Source organism: Sinohyriopsis cumingii, chromosome 16 (assembly GCF_028554795.1).
Source record: "Sinohyriopsis cumingii isolate HCF-2022 chromosome 16, ASM2855479v2, whole genome shotgun sequence".
NCBI lineage: Eukaryota > Metazoa > Mollusca > Bivalvia > Unionida > Unionidae > Sinohyriopsis > Sinohyriopsis cumingii.
Genome location: NC_142976.1, coordinates 19751676 through 19779287, shown reverse-complemented (window position 1 = coordinate 19779287; position 27612 = coordinate 19751676). Strand labels below are relative to the sequence as shown.

The 27612-nt window shown below is 39.8% G+C and overlaps 1 protein-coding gene across 1 annotated transcript in view; it reads right to left on the bottom strand.

Moving 5' to 3' along the window:
• The window catches only part of LOC149780036 (semaphorin-5A-like), a 54087-nt gene extending 34259 nt beyond the window's left edge, over nucleotides 1-19828 (bottom strand). The window contains exons 1-2 of the mRNA XM_089937427.1: nucleotides 19765-19828; nucleotides 18532-18614 (exon numbers count right to left, since the gene is read on the bottom strand). Of these exons, the coding sequence (XP_089793553.1) occupies nucleotides 18532-18614; nucleotides 19765-19828 (147 nt within the window). The remainder of the gene's footprint in view (nucleotides 1-18531; nucleotides 18615-19764) is intronic.
• Nucleotides 19829-27612: the final 7784 nt, after the last annotated feature.

Below are 27612 nucleotides of genomic sequence, written 5' to 3'. Positions count from 1 at the left end.
AGACACAATCACAGCGACAGTCACAATCAGCTACAATAACAGTACGCTACAATAACAGTCAGAATCAGCTTCAAACACAGTCAGCTACAAACACGGTCAGCTACCATAACAGTCAGCTACGAACACAGTCAGCTACAAACACAGTCAGCTACGAACACAGTCAGCTACGAACACAGTCAGCTACGAACACGTCAGAATCAGCTTCAAACACAGTCAGTTACAAACACGGTCAGCTACCATAACAGTCAGCTACCATAACAATCAGCTTCAAACACAGTCAGAATCAGCTTCAAACACAGTCAGAATCAGCTACAATAAAACCAAATTGGACATAATAATAGTTTCTGTATAATCTCTAGATATATGATAATACTTTAAATATGCGTTGTAATAAACACATTATTACGCGATAAGACATTAAAAACCGAATAAGCTTCGCATATCAAATAAAAATGTAAATTTAACACTTACCCCTATGGCTGGAGAACAATGGAGAGTGTATGCGCCTTGATGTGATCCAAAAACGACCAGTGTGGTTTTAGAAATTGGTCTTACTTAAATCCATAGGAGAGTGAGTACATGTCAGGGTAGAATACCCGTGCATATCATGTTAGTCATGATACCTCGTCACAAGTAATCTCTGTGGCTAGGTACATGTTAATAAAGTCGCTTACCTGGAAAAACACATTCACCCTAGATAACGTTGTACGCATGTACACGAGAAATAGTCGACTTGTTTTAAGACAAAACCAAGTTATTTCTTTGCCTAATTCTGTGACATTATCCAAATAAGTAATTCTTCTCGAATTATTTCTAAACACAACTGTTTGCTCCGTTCACACAGGATTACAATGAACTGACCAACAAGCGGAACGAATTATTTCCCTAGCATGTCCCTACTTAGCACATTTTCATTTGAACTAGGTGAGAGACATTCCAATGGAAAATCTTATTGCAGCTGTAAACTAGATATGTGCATATATTAGTAGTATATGGGGACGATTCAGGGACAATGGGATTTACCATTAAAAACCACCCTGGGACGATATAGGGACTATGTAAATTTAACATGGGGAAAACCAGCAAGGCATTATAGGGACAATGGGAATTTAACATGGTGGGATGGGACTATCTTGGGACAAGGGGAGTTTAACATGGGAAAAGAACATTCGTTTTACCATTGTCCCTATAACTGGACAAACATGACAAACATCATATCTATTATAGGGACAAGGAGGAATAGAACAGGGTCGGGACCCTATTTTAATAGGTCTATGGAAATTGAACATGGGAAATTTAAACAGGGACAGGTCTCTATTTGAAAAAAGGGGTAGGCAATGAAAGTCAAGGTCTTTTCGAGGCATATGAAGGGGCCCTGAAAAGGACCTTAGGGTTTCTTCTTCTAACTCCCCACTTCTTCATCCGTCCCCTTATCTTTCCCAAAATTCCTTTGTTGTTCCTCTTTTCATTTTCCGGTATCCAGTCCGGGTGACCCATGGCTCGGAACTTGTTCTGGATTTTCATCCAGTTAAGGTTCAGTCTCTCTAGTTCTTCCTTTCTCGTTCTATTTTCTTCTTCTTTCCTCTCTTTTCTCCACTTCTCCTTAAACTTTTTCACTTCCTCATCTAAGACACATCTCATCTCTTCTTCCACTTTCTGCACATTTTCACTACCCTTTTTGACAACGAACCAGACTGACATTCATTCTATCTCTTCCAAAAACCTTCTTACTTCTGTTACCTTGTCCATGGCTTCTTTAATTGTCCCCACTCTGACATAGGGGGGATTTATCAATCCTCTCAATCTTTCGACTTCTTCTTCTATTAATCCCTCTATCATTTCCCTGGCTAATTTCATTGCGTTGACATAGTGAAGACTTTTTCTTAACTTCCATTCTCTTTCTATCCTTTCGATAGCATATTCTTCGTCCACCATCCAAAAGTAAATATTCCTTAAATTGTTAAACAATTGGGACACTTCCATCTTCGTTTTGGTTATTCCGTGGAATGGCGCAAACGACGAACACTGAGGGTTCTTATATGGAAAGCGCGGACGTGAAGAAAAACATCCCCCTAAGACCCTAAACTTATATTACCTAGATCATCACTTAAAACGCGCGGACGTGAAGGAAAACATCCCCTACTTTTCTCTTATCATATTATCTACTATTCACACAGTAACGACTAGACATACAACATAACCATAATCTACTATCCACACACACACACACACACACACACTCAAATCAGCCAAATCAAACACAAACTATACTATCTACACACACGACAAGCAGCAAAAAACATATCCATAATCTACTATCCACACAAACGTACGTGAGTGCTTACAAACACAAACACATACACTCACACTAGGAAAAAAGAGTCAGTGTTTATATTCACACTACTCTACATACACACATTGGCAAATCGATTGTTACTTCTTTTTTAGAGGTATGGGTAGCCCTGAAAAGGGCTGGGTTTTTTCCAACTCCACAGACACCCGTTAGTGGTTGCATCTCCCCGGACTGGCACAGCAAACGCATCTCCTACTCTAGTCTCCTTTCACTCTTTCCGCTTGGAGTGCAGACGCGGGATGAGTGGCTTCAGAATCCCAATATTCTGTCTCTGGGATTCTGAAATTTCCTTATTGTGGCTGTGGTACAGCCATTCTTCTCTCATTTTCCTCCTCTTCTCTGTTTCTTCTCTCCTCCTCTTTCATCCTTTCTTCTTCCACTATAGCCTCTGCGGCCAGCTCATTCAGTATGAGCCTGGCGTATGCCAGGTGCACATGAAGTTCAAGAAGTTTCGCTAGCCTTCTGCTCATTTTCTAGTGTTGATCAATCAACAAGGGTAGCTAGACTGCCAAGCGATTTTCAATTTATATGGAAAGCGCGGACGTGAAGGAAAACATCCCCTAAGACCCAAAACTTATATTACCTAGAACATGACCAAACAACGCGCGGACCTAAAAGAAACACTCACTTTTTTATACTACCCATCATTGTTCTAAAGCATGTTGACAAGCCACTTAAAGAAAATACTTATAGACACACACACACACACACACACACACACACTTTCTAAGTAAGATAAACAATTCATGTGCTTATACACGCACTTCTATTTTTTAACTTATTATAGGCAATCGATTGTTATTTCTTTTCTGAAAAGGGCTATTTTTTGTGTGTGAAATTGAAGCTATGGCTATTTTATCTTCTAAGATTGTGGCCTCCTCTGACGATAGGCTTTCTCCCAGGATAAGGTCTGCTTCTTCAGAAAGAGAAGAAGAACTCTTTGGTATCGATACGACAGTCGATAAAACCTCTGTCAGGTTACGGTTGCTGCTGCTGCTGTTGTTGTTGATGTTGCTGCTCTCTCTCCTGTTTCTGAAGTCTGTACTTCTCTGTCCATTCTTCTTTCTCCCTGTTAATTTCTTCTCTGAAGAGCTCTTCTATCATGTCTTCAGTGACTTTTAACATTCTCACATTCTCTATCTCTTCTGGCTTCGGTATCAGACTGTGAATGACCCTATGCAAATTCACGTAGGCTTCGTTTAGCTTAGCTAATCTGGAGCACATCTTCGTAGGAGGACGAGTCGATAATGCATGGTTAGACTGGAGACTAACACCGGTTTTATAGTCAAAGCGCGGACGTGAAGGAAAACATCCCTACACGGTTTTCGAGTCGGAATGTTCAATGAATGTTATGGGAGAGATAGAGAGAAGTCAAAGAGCATGAATCAAGATACATATAACCAACAAACCACAAAGGCATTTTTTTCAAAACACAACATTTTTTTATTCAAAATCATTTAACACTAACAAACAACTATAACATTTTTAACAATAACCATTTAATAAAACATTAAACATTTTTTCAAATGACAAACATGTTTTTAACTAACACATTATTTTGGACAAGGCTGACAACGTTGTGAATGAAATTGTGATTTCCACTGTTAAGTCATTAGGTCATTGATGGACACTACGTTTCCTAGCTTGAGACAAAAGATAAGTGTAATGGTCACTGAATCATCGATCTACTTTCACATCGTTTCTAGAAGAAGAACGAGGATCAAAATGAGTTACTGAATGTTCTAAAGAATAGCCCAGGCTGCGATGATGCAGAAAATACACACATTATTGTCCATACACCAATGAATCTGTGCCTTGTAATTTCACATTATTGAATCGTGTGGTCTGAGCATTTCTTCTCATAAAGTCAATGATATCGTCTTCCAAAGGAGGCAATCCATAGGAATCGAAATATTCCACACATCCTTCTTGAGGAAGGTAGACGGCTACCCAGTGGGTTCCTGGGAGATGATTGTCGTCCGTGTTGATCACATAAGCTAGATGGTCTTGAGGTTTGCGATGAGGGAGTTCATCTTTAGCACAGACGACAGGATTCCAAGAAGCAGTGTACGAACTGTGGTTCAAAAGGTAATAAAGTTCCCAGGTATTCATGTTTTCTTGTTGTTTTTTTTTTTCACAGGTAATGATAAGTGATCAATTCGATCCTGACTTTTTGCTTGAAAATGTCTGACAAGTAAAAGGCGTTTATCTCCGACTTCTTACTCTGGTCAAAGAGAGATTCGATGCGACAGCACTCCAGAGACGTTAATGGAGAAGAAGAATGTTTATCCAAGCCTTTATACCACTCATTCAACACGAATTCTATCTCGATGAGACCCCAAGCTTTGTCCAGATATTCGTCCAACTTTTCTTCTTGACTCAACATCAGACATTTGTCGTGTTGAATTTGACTGGGATGATCGTTGTGACATCCATAGCACTCTTCCTTGATCAATTCTTTCATTTTATCTGCCAGGACGGTAGCAAAACAGGAGACCAAATGAGCTTCTTGTTCTGGCCATCGGGACTTCATCATGATAACTTCTTCGTCTTGGGATTCTTCTTCTTCCACAGTCTCCTCACATTCCATCTCCAAAGTTTCTCCACTTTGTAAAGAGGGATAACAGTCTTCCATGGCTTCTAATAATCTAGAATGACTTCTCTTAAACTGTTGATATCTATTGTATTATCGAATACAGGATGACGTTCACCGTGTTATTTACGGGTATTGGACTCGCAAACTGAAGTTCCACACGAATCTGACCGGATTTTATAGGGTGGAAATGTCCCTCGTCGCTGCCTTGGTCTGGAGTGAAATCAAAACCCCACAAAGCGTAGCCTCCTGCATAATCCTCGTACGTAATACCGTGACTGATGTTGGTCCCTAACTGACCGGTGGCATAGTACAGGGACAAGTACGATCTCAAATAATTCCTGTCACCAAACTTAGGTTCGAAGGATCTGGTACACAAGGCCTTGCCATCGCGACTGACTTCAGTCTTGGACACATTGTAGGTTCCGCTGTATTCTTGACGATACCAATAATCAAACGTTTGGGTAACTCTCCTTGGAACAGATGATCTTCGATCATGGATCGCTGAACGTTTTCAATTCCACTCGTCGGATCGGATACTTGGCGGTCGTTCTGCTCAATGTGTGACTGATGTCGTTACCCACTTTAGGTAACACTTCCACGCGTCGCACGTAGAGTCTGGCTTCTTCGATTTTGGTTTTGTAAGTGGCGTCAGTACCAGCCATCAAATGGAAAGCGGCACTGCTACGATTTAGTCTCAAGCTGACATCCTCACCGTTCAGCAAATATTTCTCTTGTAACCACATGTCTAGATGCAAGCGATCCATCAGTTCTAAAGTACGACTTCTAGCAATTTTCGTTCGTCGTTCTACATATTCCGTTGAATTTGTAGCATCCCCAACAACTGTAATGCTGTCGAACTTTTAGTCGCTTTGTCAGGTTTCCATACCACGCAAGCATCCAGATGAGCGTTCTTGGCTTCTTTTCCGTACGTCAAGAGATTTTCCAGGTACGCTCGGTAATAGTAAGTATCTATGCTGCTGCTGACCAGTTTGTTATTCAAGTACAAATCCACTTCGCTGAACAAGGAATGCATGAAATAATTGACGGGAGCTACTACATCATCATTGTCTAGGTCACTGTTGGGTAGTTCGATCACTTTCACTTTCAAGTACAGGTAACTGCTATTCAGATCGATGTAATCTTCGGGTTGACCTTTGATTTCAAACTCGATGGGAGCGGAATCCGTCAAAGAGAAGACGGGGTGAAATTCCACCAATTTGGATTCTTGCATCATCATCTTCGTGGGGTAGCGTCTCTGGTGACCCCTGGGGATGGTAGTAGTGGTGGTGGTGGTAGTGTGGGGGATGGACTTTTCATTAAGGTCTTAAAATCTTTCAGAGTGGGAAGAGCTGTTTCGTCCAAAGCTTTCTGGTGAAAGAGTTGCAGTCGTTGCAAGAGTTGACCGTACTTTTGCGATTTTTCTGTGTCGGACAAATCTTGGCCATCCATCAAGGACTGCAATTCGTGTTGGAACTGGGACATCTCGCTCAAATTGGGATTGGGAGATAAATGCGGGGTGCGTTGTTCTTGCCAATGATGGTATTCTATCTATCGTTTGTAAGGCACTAAAGCAAGTTTTCGTCCTTCCATGGGATGTCAGGTGTCAATTCTGAGATCTTGGGACTCCAGAGGGCCTTTTTATCTTGCTCCCACCAGTCCTCCCAACACGGTTCCCAACACTCCTTTCAGTAATGGGCCTAGCAAGAGGGGTAAAATTCCTCCACGTTGGACCAACATCTTCTTCTTTTGTCCAATGGGAAGTAACTTTTGAACCATTTGGCGAAGAACGTGACGATGTTTGCCTAAACATTGTTTCTGGTGTTTGGACAATGGGATCGTGCCTTTCAACACGTTCAAACAACATTCGCACACGGTATCGGTGACCTCTTTGGAGGCCGTTTGAATGAATTTTTTTCGCAGGGGTGGAGAAGCTTTGGACAGGACAGATAACATGTCCCCATGTTTGACTAAACGTGGAGGCATTCCTTTTCTTTTCTTTCCTTGGGGTTTAGAAGAGGAATGTTTTCCGGAGGGTGACATCTTTGCTTGTGGGTTCCGGGACATTCACCAAACATACACTAACGTCGATGACTTAACACAACGCCCTTTTATCTTTTTTGGGATAATCGCTTTGTCATAAAGGTGACAATGTTTTTTCCAAAATCGCCAAGGAATCCTCCCCTTTGTTGACGCCACTTTTTCTTTGAACGACTGTGTCTTTTATTAGGGTAACGTCGATGCTTGGCTAAGCGTTTTGTCGGATGACGAATCTGCCTTTGTCTCTTTCTTTTTTGACGATAGTGACGGTGTGCACTTCTTTGAGGTGACATCTTTCGGAAGTTCACTAATACCCTTACTTGGTCGCAGGCCTTTTTATACTGGAACGCGTCGCCACTGTTTGTCTTTACGTCGTATCAACTTGAGGACAGGCATGACACGTCGTGCAGGGGTACGTAACTTACTAAATCGAGCCAGTTCTTGCTTGGACAAATCCAGTAAACTTTGTAACATGCCCGATCTCTCTTGGACTTTGATTTTGGGAGAAGGTACTTTCTGAGCAGCGGCCACTGCCGCTAAATTGGAGGGTCCTACCACTGGGGAAGTTCTTGGGGTCATCAACGGAGAAGTTCTTGGTGTGATCAACGTCTCCAAGTACTTTTCAGTTCTTGGTGTCATCAACGGAGAAGTGGATGAAACTGAGGCTACCGGAGACGCGGTTACCGCCGTTGCAGGTCGGGGTTTGCGAGTGTAAGGTTGTGTCCTGGCCGAAGTGCCTCTCTTGCGACTTGTTTTCTGTGGGCTTTTCTTTTTCTGGGGACTTTTTCTCTGTTTCTATTCTGGGGGCTTTTCATTTTCCGGGGTGGTGACCGGTAAGAGGAGGGTCCCGCCACTGGAGAAGTTCTTGGAGACACGGGTCTTCTTGGGGACCTGGTCTTTTTCTTCTTTTTGGAGCTTCGTTTGACTTTTTTCTTCGGGAGAACTTAAGAGAGAGCGAATTATGACACCTCCTAGAGTATCGCTCCCTCCAGGTTTCAAAATGATTTGCTTTTAGTTTGAGTGTCGATGCGGGGATCGGCCAGTTGGGTCAAAGCGACTTAGTTTCTGTCACCGTGAACCATCGTAAGACTTCTTTGAGACTAGCTTCTAAGACATGAGCCCGTATTTGTGGATTTTTTTCTAGACGGATACCATACAAGGCACGAATCAATTTGACGGGAAGATGCGACTGAAGGGACGTCATGTTCAAACTGTGTGAAACAGACGAAAAGTGTCTGAGGTTTTTATAGATTTTTTGTAGGGATTAAGTCGAGGACGGAGACGTGTACAGGACAGGCCCTCCGTCTTGGCACCAGTCGTGAAACAATTGGGTACGAAATCGCAAATCATCAGGTATAGTAGGTTTCAAATCGACGAGTAAATAGGCGTGTGGAGTTTGAGTGGCATCGTCGTACGCCTGAGTCAGCCAAGGCGTTCCTAACTGTTTGGCTAAGACTTGCATTTGCGATTTATCTCGAGGGCTTTTAAACAAGACCACTTAATGCGCATTGAGACTGATGGTGCGATGGGCTTTACTTTGTTGAAACAAATTTTGAGTGATGTAAATGACACTGGCATTACGATGATGCCCTTTGCGCGTGAACCAAAGTTTAATTTCTTCTTCGTCTTCTCCTAACATGTCATCGAAAATGGCCAAATGGGTTTGAATGGAGTCAGAGACGATTCCGTCGTCTTCTTTAGGAATGCCTTCCACAAACACGATGGAATCGCCTTGACTTTCTCGCAAGAGGCTGTACGCCGATTGCCACTCTTTGTAACACCACACGATGCGATCAGGTGGCTGAGCGATCAAATGATGTTTATGTTCGATCAAACGTTTGACAAATTCGGTTTTGCTGAACCGCTAGGTCCAGCATTGAACATGTTAAAGGGATGGCGAAGATACAAAGCCTCCCAACTGACACGATCTAAGTGTTCGTCGATGACTTTGACAGTAGAGGAAGAGGGAGCAGAGACAGCAGAGGTAGCCATAGTGTTAGGAATGTCACTTGTGACACGAAAACAGACAAGACAAGAGTTTTTATACTTTTTCAGGACACGTTTATTGAATGTTTTAAACATGAACACGAAAGACTAAAATACATAAAAGCCAATGGCTTAAGCACAACGATAAAAGGCACATGAAAACCATCAACGTGGATATGAAAACAAGTTTCTGTACAACATGTTTTAGGTAATGTTCTGACCAGTTCTATAGGGGGTACGGTCAAACAAGTGTCCTCCAGAAAGGGTCTTTTCAGGAATGTCCACGACAGTCTTGTCCTGGGTGACGAGTTCTTCTTCTGGTACTGTTACTAACACAGGTTGAAAAGTGACTTTTTTCTTTGGACGTTGAAAGGAAGGATCACAGCTCTCGTCCATACTGGGCCACTTCTTGGGTCCAAGCCTCAGAACCCCATTTTTTCCACGCACGTACATCTGTCCAATGGGGGTGTAAGTCACAAGCTACACACACATCGTCATCCACGTCTTCGGTAGATAAAAGTTGTGGAATCCTTTTTTTCCTGTAGGAGGTCGAGAAGTATCCAGATGAAAACGCAAGGCTTTGAGCAAAAGGAGTCTTTCGTGACCATTTAAGGCCATCTGTTCGTAAAGAGTCCACAAGGAATCGGCTGGTAAATGAAATCCCAGAAAACAAGTCACTAAGACACACACCACTTGTCGACCCAAATTGATTGGATACAGTTCTTGTCATAATTGATGGTAATGAGCCATGGTTTGAATATGGTCATTGAGTTCCTTCCACGAAATCTGTTCAATCACATGTGATAAAAGTCTTGGCATGGCAACCTGTTTTTATACTCTCTTTGTTTCGGAAACAATACACGTACTTTCTACTCAGACATCTTCGTTCTCCAGTTCGAAATTTAAATGCTCCAAACTGTAACCTAAACTTCAGAGTTCGATTAGAAGTTTCCTCTTCCTCTAAGTAGATTCCACGTAAAATATGTTGGTAATCCTTTAACTTGTCTTCCTCAATGCGTTGCTCTAGGTGAATCTCAAAGTAACCAAAATCACAAACATGTCGATCATTGGCGCCCTGGAAGTGTTGAACAAGGTTTGACCACTGGAACAATTTCTGACGAATCAGTTCTTTTATACCATTCAGGTACCAGTGGTTAAACATGTGGTGACGTAACGGATGCAATTGGTCTTTACGTTTCACTTGTATTTTGACCAGTTCTCGGTAAATGCGTTCTCTCAACTCCACAGGCAAAGCACGAATGTTTTCTTGTAAAGTATCCATGAATAGGTCAGTCAGTACAATTCACAATCTTCTCCTAGAGCAAAATAATCCACATAGTAAGTAATTTCTGACCACTGCCATTTAGGGTAACGTCCAAGAATCTCATTGAAATCTTTTGATGTAAACGGCCTAGAGTGATATAATAGGATGAATGCACACTTGACCCAGAGAAATCTAACACACTGGTTGATTTTTTCACTTTCCTCTTGTGAATTTCTCGACACAAAAGTTCTACAGTAACCCACTGAGGTTTCACTCTGGCTAGTCCCTCCTTAACTTCCTTGTAAATCTTCTCTTGCAGTTCTTTAGGTAACGATTCAATATCGTTTTTGAAATGGAGTTTAAATACTGGTCTCGGTGATGTCCAACGTTTGACTCCTAACCAATCTGGTTTCTTCTTCAACGACATGGTAAGTTACTTCAATGTCTCGGTCCCACTAAGGGTAAGTAATGACAATTCGGTGACCATCGAGCATGTGCTACGTAGGCCGAATCTTGTGGTTCCCAGTGGTGAAGTGACACACCGTAACTGAAGTATTTGACTTCATCCCCTTCGCCCAAGTAGAAAAGTCCGGCTCTGGCTAATTCTTCGGGGGTTAATCCTCCCAGATACTTAGGCTGTTTTCCTTTGAACGATTGAAAACGATTTTCAAAGTCGCAGTATTCAGACAAACGCACAGGGAACGAATATTCTTCTTTCACAGGTTCGTTTCGATGAGGGTAGGGTGACATGGACAGGAGTTTTCTCAGGGTTGGATGACATCCGAAGGGGGGAGGGGGTTGACGTGAAGGTTGACATCCACATTTAAAATGAAACCCTGTGAATTGTCCAAGAGGACGAGTGGCATCGCTTTCGCATCCCTCAGGTTTGACACGCACAGCATCACTTTCCATCATAGGGGTAGTGACACTAAAGTTCCCATGATGATTTACGGCATCGCTAAGGTCACAACGTACAGCATCGTTCCCATCGCAGGGTTCACAATCGCATTCTACTTCAGAAGCCCCAAACTTGAATTGTGCCTGTCTGAACTTGTTTTGTGTTTCTCTGAAAGTATTCATCTTGTTCGCTTGGTTTTGGTAGTCACAATGAACTATCGATCTTGCCTAGGGTTCCTTTTCCAATACAGACCAATACCGACGTGTCCATACGGTAAGGTGAAATGATGGGGAAGTCGCACAAGCTTCTGGTACACGATTTGATAGACTTTTTCCAAGGGTCGACTGACGATGTGGTGAGTGGGTAAACGTACAATCTTGTTGGATTGATAGGTGGTCACTTTAAAGTATTCATCTTTTCCAGACTGCAAGGCTTCTTTCTATACACCAAAGTTCACCACTCGACTGGTACGACAATTCAGAGTAAATCCTTTCACTTTACACTTCGTGTGCACTTCTCTTCGTTTGTCACGGTATTCGTAACCGTAATTTTTAGGACCGCCACTTGCGAAACTTAGAATCTTGCCGTCGGGGTGTTCGTCTGTCCAGGCTCCTAAACAGTCTTCTTCGATGTCAGGGTGCTGTTGACTTGGGTGATCGATGTAAATGCAACTGTCCGTGTCAAAGTACAAGACGCGTTCCCCTAGCAGTTCTAAAGCTTCGTACAGTTTTAAGCGAACATAATCTGTCACGTAAGGTGCAATGATGACATTTCCAAAGGGGTCGGCTTCTACAAAGTCCAGATATTCTTCGTAATTGACTAAGATCAAATCCTCGCGAACGACGTCCACGTGTTTCATAAATTTCGTTTTGTCGTGAATCATCTAAAAGTAGCGGGAAGGTTCTGTCAAATATTCCGTCGTAGGTAAACACGGTCGTTGTGCCATTTTTCCCCACAAGGAATTTGACATCGCTTTGGCAAACGATCGCCTGTCTTCGTTTTTCTCGATGTGATCTAAAGTGATGCCTTCTTGTGCCCAGTATTTCTCATTGAATGTCTTTTGGTCTTCGGGAGTGTGACATCAGGACGGATAGCCACTGACTTCTTGCTTTAGTTTCAAAAAGGCATCCACGTAGTCGGCGAAAATGCCTTTCTGAGTGGGGTCACCCTTGTGGTATTGTTGTGTCTTGGGAAAGTGACAAATTTCGTTCACTTCTAACAGTTGGTATCCCATGTCCAGAGCTTTAAACAATTCTACGCTGACCCACGTCCCGTCAAGGCACGTTCTTCCTGGGTGTGCTGACAAGGCTGGTCTTGGTTGCACGTTTCAGAACAAGTACGGCACAAAGGAAACATCAGTTTGTCTTGACAATGGTGAGGTAGCACGGGATGGTACAATTCGGTGGGATGCAAAACTTTACATTTGATCAAACCTTCGTATTGTCGAATGTTTTTCAGGTCAATGTGTTCCGTTAACAATTGTGGGTGCCCTGCAGGAAAGCGACACTATTTGCACACGTAGGGATACAGCGAACACACGTCCAAGTATTTGATTTCTTCTCCTTTCTCTTCGTCGGCTTGGTACAGCAAACAGGTGGCATTGGTCCTTCCTCCGTACAAACTATCCCTCGGATTCAGGGGGTACATGAACCGGTATCTTTCCACAGTGCGTTTAAATTCGGGATCGGTTTTCAAACGGTGATCGTATTCGTGTTCCCACATTTCCACCACTTGGTATCCTTGCTGTTCTAACTTTAGGCGTCGCTGACCAGTGCCCTGGTACAAGTCTTCCATGGGTCGATGTAAAACTGATTTTTAGTGCCACGGTCAGGGTAACAGACGGGACATCCGTGAAATAAGCAACCGTTAAACTCGTACACGATCTTGGGGTTTTCTAAGTCACAGCCATCGACCGAATGCGTTCCGATGGTCTTTTCGCCTCTTCCATTGCGGGCATGCCGAATCCACTTGTCTTCCTTGTCGCACAAGTAATGTAACCAGCGTAGGGCTTTGACCGAATATTTGACGTTTGACATAGTTAATCGTTTGAGGACTGATGACAGCCACGGTGTTTTCAGGCATTAATCATTGCCGGTACACTAAGGAACACGCTTTGGCAAAGGTGCAAGCTTCTTTCAAAGGATCGACCCCTCCGTGTCCCATGAACAGTTCTCGAAATTGTCCACAGCAATGCCGTAAAATGTCCACGTCGGAACGACAATACTTTAGCATTTCTTCCTGAAAGTCGAAATGGTCTGAGGCCTGAGCCTGGTACCAAGCGTAGAAAGCTTCTCGTTGTTCGGTACGCATGTTGTCGGGGTCGTAATATTGAACCTCAGGCAAATAGGGTAGAACGGCATGGTGATTGGCTTCGGTATTGAAAAAGTGTGGAAAGTACCCTTTAGCCATTTCTGTCATTCCAAACGTTTTAGGCATTCGACTCAAAGGCATGGCTAAATAGCTCATCGAATCTTTAAACTGTACTTGTCCCACTTGCATGAAAATGATTTTGGCTCCGTTCAAAGTGACTCTAGGACGCTCGGTACCATGTTCCGTATAGTATCTGAGAAGAAACTGTCTATCGTATCCGGAAAAATTGTGAGCCATCACCCTGGCATGACGATGACAATCTCCGTAACGTTCGATGTCCTCTTGGCTCCATGTCTTGTCGATGGGGTCTAAGACCCATCGGGCAAATTCGGCCAGCGTGTTCAGTCCTCGAAAGATTTTTTCACGCCCTCCAGGAATCTTGCTGCAGTGAGGGCAATGACTCAAGATAGGTTCTTGAATGCACGTCTCTCACGCTCGATGAGCCACGCAGAAATTAGGAATGTGAATACCGGTCTCTTGCATGCATTCGAAATCGAAAAAGATGATATTGCCTTTCTTCTTGTGACCATCCTCTTTCTCTTGTTGGGGTTGATATTTTTGCATGTAGCATTGGTGTTCCAAGTCCACGATGTGGTGACAAAATGTAACATTTTTTCTTTCCTGAACATATGTGTGTCTTGGCACTATTGGTAGGTATGCCTTGTCCACACGTAGGGCACAATCTCAGCAGTTGACAAGCACATTTCTGCTGTGAACCTTGCGTCTTCAGATGTTGTTGGTAACAGGCAGGGCTGACAAACGTGCGCAGACAAGCAGGACAATGTACTCTTTCTTGTCCTTCGTTCAGACAGGGTTGAGAAGCCAAACAACCTGAGCATTTCGATCCATAATGTTTGTGTTGCTCTCGATTGTTATAGCCATAGTCACATTTCTCAGTGTAATAACCATATCCCAGGAAAGCGGTGATACTGGTAATGGTATCGAAATGGTCATCGTGATGATAGAGGTGAATGTATTTTCCGTCCTTAAAGTCTTGGCCTCGAAACAACAGGGGTCCGCACACTTCTTGAGGGTACACTTTCAATGTGAAGCGTGGAGCTAGCGCATGTTGCAATTTTTGCATTTCAGGAATGCCACAGATTGTGTCTTTGGACAGGCCTGCTTGTTGTAACAGAAGTTCTGCTTCATTTCTTTGTTCGGCTCGGTTCGATTTTCGAATATTCTCTCTGTCTCTTTTCCATTCTACCGTGTCGTTCTTGTTGGCATAGGTTCGTCCCACCACGATAGCCCTGGCTAAACACATGTGGTCTTGAAAATTCTTAATATGAACGATTCTCTTTTTGGTAACGAGAAGGTTGTTGACCAATAAGGTCTTTCTGCGTTGTCCGGTCCCTTGAGGAGGAGAGACGTGGGTCATGTCCAGTGTGGCTTTTCCATCGGTGATGTCAAACTGGTCATTGGATTGTTGTACGTGTTGAATCTTGTCCATGACTTTGGAAGCGGTCAATTCTGCAAGGCTGCTAAACTCGATCCAAACAGGGGATTTCAAGCCGTCGTGTTGTATGGAAAGTCTCAAGCGATCGTCTTCTTTGGGTTGCCATTGTCGCTTGAGTGTGGTGAGCAAAGAATCCCACATCTCGGTGATGAACCCTTCTGCTTTCTCTAACGGTACTTCGGACTTGAAATCTTTAAACTTCACCGTGTATTTGTAAGCCGTGATTCTAAATTTTCTAGAGGGATACTTTTCCGTCTCTTGGATGGAATAGTACTTTTCAGGGTTGACTAAGGGTGGTGAACTTTGTTTAGAGGAAAACTCTCTGGGTTTGGATTCTGGTTCACTCATGTCCTCTTCAAAATCACTGTCATGAATTTGTGCCAAGACTTCAGCCCTGGTACGATGCGATAGATCACGTTTCTGCCTCTTAATCTCTTCTTCTTCTTTCTTCTTGAATGAATTGAATCGTTTCATATTGATAGCAAAACGTCAAATGACTAAAATTTAAACACCATGGGTTACTTTATAGTCATGACAGACCCGCGTATATAAACGGTGTGTGTCTTGTCCTTCCACTATTCATTTCACTCTCAAACCTAGCACAACGATGGACGAGACTACACAAATCGAACTTTTCATCAGAGCTTTGCGAGGGGTCATTAGAAAATTTTCTTCAAACCAGCCGATGGACTACTCTCCTTCCTTTCGAGACGAAAGTCAAGATACTTGCTATATCTGTCAGAAGAAAGGGCATTGGTCTTCAGAGTGTCCAGACCGTTAAAAAAGCAAAACAGGGCCTAGAAGAGACAAAAGTCAAGATACCTGTTATTATTGTCAAGAAAAAGGACATTGGTCTCCAGATTGAAGTAAGAAACAAGAGGAGTCAGAAGAAGAGAGGGATTCTGAGAGGAAGAAGAAGAGGAAGAAAGCAGACGGGTGAAGAAAAAGAAACAGGAGAAGAAAAGAAGAAGGGAAGAAAGTGAGGAGGAAGAGGAGGAAAAAGACTGTGACTGTGAAGAAATTAAAAAAACAGAGAGTGAAAAAAAGAGACAGAAGAAGTCAATGAACTTTTTTAAAGTGTTATGTTATAAATTGTGAATTGGATTGTAAATATTTATAAAAGAATAAATTAGGTATAAAAGGTAAGTGTCTTTGGGTTTTGATTTTAAACTAAGAACCTACACTCACGCACTCATACACAGACACGTACTATAGGGGTAAAATGGGGTTTTTGTTAGTTTGAATGTTGGCAATTGAAAGACTATCTCTTTTCGAGAAACATGGGTGGCCCTGAAAAGGGCCTTTTTGATGTATGGGTGAGTTTAAACAATCAACTTTAACTGCCTTAAGCCTTTGCCATGGCCAAGGCCTACTTCTGGACTGCGTAATGTTGATGATGATGATGATTTGGTTGAAATCACTAAGGGTGCTACGGTAGGCTTAGTCACAGGGTTGGAGTGTTTAGCTCGGGAAGGTCGTATTCTCTTCGGTCGTAATAAAGAAGTCCGATACATTTGTTTCAGACTTCTTAACTGCGCTAAAAGTCCAACAGTACCGTAACCGTTTGAATTTCACCCTCTTGTTTATTGGCTTCTTCTTCTTCTTCTTGTTTTTTTCTTACCTCTTCTTCTTGTTGCTGTTGCTGTAGGAGAAAGGCTTGTTCCGCTTCCTTTTGCTGTTGTTTAAATTTCTCCAATTCGTCTTTCTGTCTCTGTCGAAATTTTCAACGTGTGGTAATGAAGGAGAAGATGACGAAGGTTCCGGAACAAATTCTTGCGAGGTAAGAAAATCCACAAAATCCCAATGTACCTCTTCTGAAAGTAAGTCCGGGTTCCCTTGGGTAGTCTCCACGGCTGGTGCACCCCAATTTATCGTTTTCTGAGTTTCCGTCATGTTGAAAAACTGTCACATGGATTGACTGCGCACAGGCGCTAGCAAATCTATATAGGGAATGTGACGTCACAGACTGCTCTCTTCAGATTGGACGTGGGCTGACTGAATTTTTTAACGCGTGTTTGGATTGGTCAATGAACTCAATCCGTTTCAATCCTCTCTTTCCCTATAAATAAGCGCAGTTCACGACATTCCTTCACAAGGCCCCAACATGTGGACCGACGTGCAATCATCAACTCTTATCTCTTCCATCATGTTCCGGACGGACATACCGATGTATGTCCGATCCAAGTGGACTATTGTTAGGATGACAGAAACAAGCCTGTAGATGAGAAGGATTTACGTGGAGAGGCAAGGATGCCTAAAGAGGGTTCTCATTTACGGCCCTGAAATCAGACGTAGTTTGAGGAAAAGAAGAACATCTCAAAGATGCCCTCTATGTTAACAATAGTATATGTTAACATAAAACCAAAGGCCCTTTTCAGGGCCCCTTCATATGCCTCGAAAAGACCTTGACTTTCATGCCTACACCTTTTTTAAAAACAAATAGAGACCCTCCCTGTTTAAATTTTCTCATGTTCAACTTCCATAGACCCATAAGGTCGGGACCTTATTAAAACAGGGTCCCGACCCTGTTCTATTCCCCTTTGTCCCTATAATAGATATGATGTTTGTCATGTTTGTCCAGTTATAGGGACAATGGGAAAAACTAATATTCTTTTCCCATGTTAAATTCCCTTTGTCCAAAGACAGTCCCATCCCAGCATGTTAAATTCCAATTGTCCCTATAATGCCTTGCTGGTTTTCCCCATGTTAAACTGACATAGTCCCTATATCGTCCCAGGGTGGTTTTTAATTGTAAGTCCCATTGTCCCTGAATCGTCCCCATATACTACTTACATTGTTCTATACTCAAATACATGTAAACCTATTTGTTACCTATAATCATAGAAACATATTAGCTATGTAAAGATTCTATTTATAAATGACCTTTGTTCAACTTACAATCATTGACAAAAGTTAAGCACGCAATATAGATTACATAACAAATGCTTCATGTTATAAATATATGTTGCAGTCTCTGTTGGCTAAAATATTATAAATCTTTTTAAACATCACCCTCGAGATGATATCAATTAGATTTCAATGTCTTGGTTACCGACGACACCTGCTATAAGTTGACGGATCCCTTTTCATGCACACAATGACAACGTCAGTGGAGATGAGGATAAAGATAATCTCTAAGCTCAAATGTTTCGTGAATTACAACCGGACATAAACAGTGGACGCATTTATACTTTTGACAATGATGTTTATGTGAAAGATAGTCGTGATGACTCGAAGAGTGAACTTGATTTGCAGCTTCTCTAAAGCCATTAGGCCGACGACGAATGCCATGCATATGATGACATGAATGAGAATGTATATGACACACCCTTAATTTTTACACTTTATTCGGACAATTACAAACTTCACTATTGCTAATGAAAAGCATTTCTTGCTACATCACTGTAAACTGTATATTTGTCTAGGTCGTGGCCTTGACCTCTCTGTACCAACGAGAGATGGGACCCCCATTTGAAAATAAAAAAAGAACAAGTGATATTTACCAGCTCCCTGGAGTACCCCAGTTATATATTATATATATATATATATATATATATATATATATACTTACCTGACCTGACTGACACTGAACGATTTCGTCACAGCTTTGGACACTGGAGATCTTTACGCACCGAAAACAGTTCAAAGAAGTAGCTATATGGAAAGTATAATTTTTTACGAGTATTACAAAACTGGTAAGTGGTAAGGCTAAATTGTCATTGTTTTACATTCTCTACATAAATGCGGAACATTCGCAACATTGGATTGCAAGTAAGAACTTTCTCTTTAACGATTTGTCCCAATAAACTCAATTTAATGGAAGAAAGAATGTAGCAGCATTTAACCGGCCAAGCGTTGATATGATCAAACCAAGACGATACATATATATCATATCAATTTAATGAAATTAACTATTTAGAAGGAATTAATTTCCTTGATGAACTTGGCTCATTGTGACATGTAATGATGACTAAATAAGTCTACACATATATGCATTAACTTTAACACACAATCACGGTTCGTATATTGTGACATTGAACTCTAGAGCTGACTGTTTAACTCATTCAAAACTATTAAAGATTCTCCTCTCAGTGTATACTAGTCAGATTCCATATGCTTTTATCTTTGTAATTATTTGTATATTTGGCATTACAAAGGACTGCCTAAGTACTGATGTTGCTCTGAAGAGCTGACCAACATGCATCAGTACGATATATGTTACATATATTTAGTATCCATATATGGCGGTAAAAAGCACGTTTTCATTGTTCCATACAAAACACTTATTCCACAGGAATACACTGGTTAATGATATCATCTTCCAAAGAATTATCATGTAGATCAATAGAAAGCATAGTACGATATATGAGAAAGGAAACGTAAAATATAGCAAGAACCTACAGAGTATTTCCTAAAATTCAAATGGTGAATAATTTTTATAAAAAAGCAAACTTTATCAGTTGGGGAAATATAATCTCATCACCTTGAAAACCAAGTTGGAGTTACAATAATTTGATTACATTGATGTTGCTAATTCATGTGCGTACACAGAGAAAAGACATATTATCCAGACACAGGCATCGTGTACAAGTAATTTGTCATCAAAGGGGATAAAGGAGCATATCATAATGAAACTGCAGGGGTTGACATTAAATCAAGGAGTCGTGTAATCTCATTCGCTTCGCACAGTAGACTCCGATAGAAGCTCTAATCTTGCATGTTGCTTGTGGGCAAGGGAAGTCTCAAACGTAAAACCCTATTCAAACGCTTGGGAGATATAGATATGTACATTAAAAATACTTACCACATGTACCTAAGGGTGCAAAAAGTATTTGCACAGTCATGTCTGAAAGGTTAAAAATAGTCATCCTCATGAGCAACAGCATCACATATTCATCAATTCATCATCACTACTACAGTCAGTAGTATCAATAGTTGAAGTAGTGGTGGTAGTAGTAGCAATTGTTTTAGTAGTAGTTTTGGGGTGCTTCCCATATATATATATATATATATATATATATATATATATATATATACACGTTTTAGGTGCGTTGTGGGCAGTCATCCCGAAAGTGGGTTTACGGGAAGGACATGATATAGTTTACATTTCAAATCAAAATACATGTACATAGGTTGTATTTCTTACATAGTAATTATGTATATGTTGAAAATAAGTATATACACTTATGTTATAGTCCTATTCATGTTTTCGGTTCGTGGGCAGATATATATATTTCACGGGCAGTTTTGACCTTTAGGTTGAAGATGACAAAGTAACTGCCCAAAAATACGTTCACGAAGAACAAACATATAGCATTCTGCCCGTGAATACGGCCACGGGAACAATATATAGCGTACTGCCCACGAATACGTTCACAAGTAACAAATATATAGCATGACTTTCCGGTGTGCGCGCGCAAAATGGTTGTCAAGACACGACGATAAACATTAATCTATTAAAGCATCCTTTGCAATGGCCAGCGTACATATAACGGACGTGAGGTTCGTTTTTCACAGCTTGTTTGAAATAAATGGATGATTATATATCCAGTGTAACAACTTGTCTTGACAGCTTATGGATGCTAATGTTTGACATTTATTGTGAAGATGATTGTTCACTGCTTGTTGATGAATTCGTAGCTTCTGAAGTTCTGTTAATCGATGCTATAGCTCAATTTAACTGTCATACACTGATATGTTTAAGTCCGCTTGCACAGTTAACTATGCAGAGTTATGGAAATATAACAAATTGGTTTTAATAACTTTCAGAGATTGTTTTACTATTACTCAATATTTGTTTCAAGTACTATAAAGGCTGTGATAGGTTGGGTGGCTTAGATTACAAATCAGGCCCTTCTCACTTGGGGGTGGGGGGTGGGGGGTGGGTACTGCCCATTATGAATATTACTGGTCCTAGATGTCCAACCTGATATTTATGACATATAGGTTCAACATCTTACTGCCAGCAGAAATGGTGTTCTGTAGTATTTTTCCCAGTCAATAGTTTATGGATATATTATGTCATGTACTATGCTTGTTTAATTCTCTCATCTCAGTTCTGACGTTACCATTGAATGCTATAATGTTCCCAGACATCCGGTATTCTTGGTTATTAAAATTATATATATACACAGATAACTGAAGGTGAGTTCTCATTATTCCCTAACAATTGTAATTAGTGGGGCTGTAGCAATTGATGGTCTGAGAATTCAAGTTAACTGGTTCAAAACTTGGGTAAACAACAAACTGTTTTCTTCCTTTGACAGGCATCATAAAGTTTTGCATCTTTGTCTCTCTGATGACTGTGGTACACAAGTTACAGACTTTGCCTTAGAATGAGCCTGATTTTTGATACTTGTTACTGAATGGGGTGGGGTAGGGAAGTAACAAAATTATTAAAGGTGGAATGTATGCAAACCATGCTGGAAATAGATATGTGCCAGCAACTGCAACATGTAAGCTTCAATCAATTTGGAAACTATAAGCTTTATCCTGTAAATATTAACAGTTCACACCCTGTATAAAAGGTGATTTTGTGTTTGATTAACTGGAACTGTTAATTTATTATGTTAAGGAATTTATTGTTTTAACCCTAGTAAATGTAATATAATTAGGTCAAAAGTTCCAGTTTGTTTATTGTTTCCAGAGTTGATTATTGTAACTGGAAGAACCTGTTTCTAAGTGTTAAATGAAACGAAAGAGATATTGTTTACTCAAGTGATATAAAATAAAAGTTTAAAATGAACTGAAAGAAATATTGTTTATTCAAGTGATACAAAATAAATGCAAAAGTGTATATTCATTAAGAAGTGTATTGTCAATTGCAAATAAATGAAGATTTATCTTATTTTGTTCTTTACTTGTGTACAAAATTATACCTGGATTGGGCAATAATTACTTGGACTCCATTTGGAAAAGAAAAATCTATATGTCCTAAATACCTAATGTTCATATCATAATGCTCTTATAATGGATGATTATGCTTTTCAGCTGACGTTACCATATTGCCAAGTGAACTAATAGTATGGCCTTCGGTGTGGCCCACTAATCACATTTGTAAATGAATTATGCATACAATAGAGAAATAGCTCTTAAAATATCTTATGAGTTGAACAATCTGTGTACACAAATAAACTTGAAGCAAATCTTTGAACTTGTATGCCACACATGCAAGTGAATTGGTGGTTTTCATATGTAACTTGTGTACTCTTATGGCTTTTGTCTATATTACTTTTAGCCATTTCTATTCACACACCAGAACACAACCTTTTTTGTCTGATTCAGGTACTAATGCAAAACTTATTTCAGCTGTAACTGAAGTATACAGAATTTTTCCTGACGTTGAGGCCTACTGTGTAGACAGTATAGCTGTAAGTCATCAAATCAAATGGAAGACAACAGTGTGCAGTTGAAGAAAATGATATATACCCAGTACCATTTAGAGTTATCTTAAAGAAAAGTCACAATGCACACTGATACAAGTAGTTTTAGAAAATGCATTTGTTCCACATACATTTTAACTTAACCCAAAAGTTCAGTCTGTTGCCTAAAATTCAATCAGATGTATGCATTTATTCCATAAAACACAAAGATATAATGAACCAAATCATTTCCATTATTGAGTTAGGTAGTAGGCTATGTTAAAGAGTGCAATCACTTTATCGATTTTTTTTTCCATTACATTTTTATTTATTATAAAATGACATTTCTTAGTGGAGTGCTAGCAACTGTAACTTGAGGAATATTTTGTACATGCTGGCCTAAGTGTCATGAATATACTGTGCTACATTTTGCTTTATTAGGTATAATACTATCATGAGACTTGCTTGATTAAATCCTGAATTTGTCAGTTACACTTAGAAGTCCACTGGTAGAATTTAAAATCTGTGACAGTTTGGGAACTTTTTTTGCAGTAACTGCAAATCACTTTGCCTTCACAGTCAATGAATTCAAGCCATTGATAATTGTCAAACCATTGTGACTGAAAATGTGATTGTCTCTTAGTTGTGTCCTATTTGATAATTTTGCTGCCACAGAGTCTGGATTGTGTCTCTGAAGAAATAGTTCATCTAGACTCTGTTGCAGTATTACATTTTATATGTTCAATTTAATGAATTTTCTTTCTTTGAATCATTCTTATGTCATAACTTGCGAAAATAGTTTAGTTAACAATATTTATTCAAACAGAAAAGATAACCTCACTTGACAAATCATCCTACTAAAGTGATCATGGCATACACTTTTATCTTTGAAATTCAAATATTGCCCACTCGTTAATTAACATAACTAATATTGCACATTGAAGGTGATTATATGTATCATCAGTTTTAAAAAAATAAAGACATAATACTATCATTTAATCACTGCATACAGGAAACAGACACTTGTGTCTGTAAAATGCCTTTCATTGGATTACTTTGGTTTATTAAAACCAAACAGCAATCCACTCAGGATTTTCTAGGATAGATACAGAGAATATATTATGGTCATTCAGAACGCTATCAATACATCAGACCAGATTGTTTTTATTATTATTTAGGCAAAATAACTTAGTAAGTCAGATGGCAAACATGAGGATGGTGATAGGTTATGTGGAATTTGCATTGAATCATCCGATCCCAGAAGATTTGATACAATGTCACTGGCTGTGGTAATCATCAAGTGCAGTTGCACGGCACCATAAGACTTATCAAGATACCATAAGCTAGAAAGATGAAGAAAAAGAAAAACGATGACCCAAAGACAAATCCTGCAAACTGTGTGCAAAAATGATTCCACAGATTATAGATGAAAACTTTACTATATTTAGCTTCAAGATATTAATAAATTCGGATTACTTCCTCCAGTCTGCTACAGTAATTCATGCCCATTGCACTCATAAATTGATTATAGTCCTTGCAGTATTTTGTGTGGGCCACAATATTTTAATTGATGCAGCTGATGCTCCATTCTTCAGTTCAGTGTTGATTCAAACATAGCAATGTCCCTTTGGGATGTGTGCATAAATAAAGAATGCCTGTCCCTTCATTACCACACTTGTTGAATTTATCGTGTCTCTCTGAAAACTGTACCATGTGAGAAAGAATTTTATAAACAAACTGGACATAAGTATTGCTAGACATATACTCAGACCTGAGACTTCATAAAAGACTGCTTACTTGTGAGGCATTATTAGTGCTAGGGCTTGAGGTAATAACTTGCTATATGTTTGGTAAGGCAAAATAAGGGGCCTTATGACTTAAATTGAAACTGTGAAAAAACAAAAGGTTCAAATGCAATAAACTTTTGTTTTTCCTCATTTGTTATATTACAGTGCCATGAAAGGTCATTTCTTTTATCTTTTTAATCCCTTGCCAATTTTAAGTCATCATCACTAACCAAGTCTCTAAATCAATTCTTGGCATATTTAGCTAAAATGGTGTCTACTGTTCCATTATATCATTGATTGTTTAGCTTGCTTGTATGGAGCTTAACACCATTTTTCAGGACATCATAGACTTTACATGGCAGCCAACATATTTATTGGAAGAAATCAACACACATAACGCTACTGGCAAGCTTTCTCATATACACACATTGGTTGGACTAGAGAGAATTGATTAGTGATGTGTATGCCTAGACCATTCTATAATCCAGGGCCCCATGATTGAATACAGCTTAAAGAAATTAACCCTAATTCAATTTCCTTGTTGCATTTAAATCATAACACCCACCATGCAAAGTGACACATGTCTCAAGATTTTCAAATTTGTATATGTTTTGCAACTTTTAATTCTGAGTTGATGCATGTGGATGTGGAAATTCAGTTACTGAATACTTAGCTACTTATATAAGGAGCTCTCACACTGGTAAAAGCATGCAATTGGGATTGTATTTGCAAGAGGGCAATTAATTGTTCAAAATACTGTTTTAGCTAACTACATATGCGAAGGGTTGATGTATAAAAAAGAGGATCAAGAAATCCTAGCTGGTAAAGATAATTGTATCCAACTTGACAGAAAGTGAGAAGGCCTTTTAATTTTGTACAGCAGTTTCATTAAGGAACCAACTATAATACCATTAGAAGTTTATGAGCAGCAAAAACCACATTTAGGACCAACTAGACATCAAAACCATATGCATAGTTCCATTTATGGCCAACCAGACATCAAATAGGTCATCTAGTGAAAGCACAATGTCAAAATGACCAGCCATCTAGGAGAAGTAGCAAGGAAGGGGTTTTCCAGATGCCCATTAAAACAGCCATATTGGAGGTTAGATTGGCACTATTTTCATTTACATCCAACTAGACATAAGAAGTCTTTCACTGATATGACGATTCATTCAGGAGAAGTAGTTATACCAAGATTTTCAGGATGGCCACATTGGTGGCCTTATAGGATGTCTGTACAGCACCATAATTCTCATTCAGGACCTGCTAGACATCAACATAAGTATTTTGTACACATGTTGACACGCTGACACAATTATCCATTCAGAAGTAGCGATAAAAAGTTTCTTAATATGGCTACTGTGGCAACCACATTGTATGTGTGAGTGGCACCATCTTGTTTTTTCTTCCAGATATTTTCACACAAATATCATATTTAAAGATATATGAATTCATACAAGATCTTGTCAGTTTATTTCATAACAGATTTTTCCCTCATATTAATATAATCTTTTGAAAACATTTATACATTATAGTTCTAGAAATTTTTCATGCTCTCAGAAACTATTAAAATCACAGCAGAAAGTGTTATGTTATATCTTTATTCAGCACTGAAAAATATTTATGAACTCTTAAAGTTTTTTCCCCTATATTAACTTAATTTAATGAAGATTTTCAGACTATAACCTTTCCATTGGATTTATTTTTTCAAACATGGCGTAAAAAGTATGTTATAGTAACCAATTTTTACATTGCCTTCACCATTGCAGAAATCTCTATAATCAATTTCCTAGTAAAGAAAAGCCAAGAAAATAAATGGACAGTTAATATTCACTTCAGGATTACAGACCTGAGGCAAATATGTCATTGTTAAATCAAACATTTTTATTGTGTTTCCTTAGACCTAAATATATATATATACTTGCTGTTACTCTAAACGAAGGCTGGTGATCCAGTTGATAACCTTTTGGGGGTTTTAAGGATGTCTTTAAAATTAAGGCCTTAAAAATGTTGAGATCTTATATTAAAAATGACAATTTGAGCCTTGCAGATTCATGTCCACAGGTGCCCAAATAAAATAAAAAGGGGGGGGGGGTGCAAGGGGCAAGCTTGTTGGTGTGTTATAAAATAACTGACTTATCATCGGTGTGCTGACAGGTGATGTGTAATTAAATCACTGTTGTAATATTAATAATGAGTGAGTCTGCACAAAGGAATTTCATACAGCTAAACTAGCTCAACAACTAGAGGCAATTAAGAAATATATCCACATTCGTGATTCTGTCAAATGGCAGATACAACAGCATCAGGAAGCTCAAGTGGCATTTACAGAAGGTAAAGAGCCGCTATACTTGTTATCTTTTTAGGGATGTGCTTGGATTTTGCCCTCAAGCTGGAGCAGTCATAGGATATATAATAAATCGCCACGGTCGGAATTTATCCCCAAGCTGGGGTAATCGATGGGTAAAGTCTTATCCACAGTCGGGGTTTTATTCAAGCTTCAGGTGCAAGTTTTTGTGCATCTCCATGCCCTTGCATAAAACACAGTTACACGTTTTTTTATATAGATATTTTTCAGTTGTAGACAGGAATAATAAGTATTTGCGAGTGTTTGAAATGAATGGGTTCATTATGAATTGAGTGGCACTACATTTCAAAAGCAAAATTGGATTGAAATGCAAGAACTGTAGTACGGAATTAGTGTTGGTTCTGGATCATAGAATGGAATTGTGTGTGTGTGATTGGATTTTTAACGTAGCTTGAATAATTTTTCAGTCATATTGCTACGATGTCTGCAGTGTGGCAGTTTATAGTGATGTATAGCACTGGGGCATCATGCTGCAAACATGTAGTATGATGTTGCACCCAGTCACATTATCCTGACACCAGGCCGATCAGTCCTAACACTAACCTCTTAATGCTGAGCGTCTAGCGAGGTAGCTGTTAATACCATTTTTGTAAGTCTTTGGTATGACTTGGCTGGGGTTTGAACCCATGACCTCCCGCTTCTGAGGCGGACGCTCTAACCACTAGGACACCGGAGTGGTCAGAATGGAATTGTAACAATTACAATGGAAGCAATTTGTATTATGCTTGTTGGGGCATTCCTCACTGATGGCTGTCAGTGACATCATCATGGGAATGTGTAACAGCCACATTTTGTAAGAACAAGGTGTAGTTGGTGAACAATACAGACACTTTTCTGCCATTTCCACTGGCATCATCTCATATGATGTTATTTAAAAAAACTTCCTACAACATACTCACAACATATAAAACCTATATGCAAATCTGATGAAAGCTGCTTGTGTTTCTGAAACACATATTCCATACTGGTGGCAAGAATGTCCAAATCTACATTACAAAAATGAAAACATTACCATCCATCTGGGAGTTGCAAATGTATGAAATCCTCTTGTTGGGTAGTTTTACTAACAGGCTTTACAGCAGGGCCTTCCATTAGATTTAAATGTGGCAGGTAAGTTGACAAAGTAGGGTGGG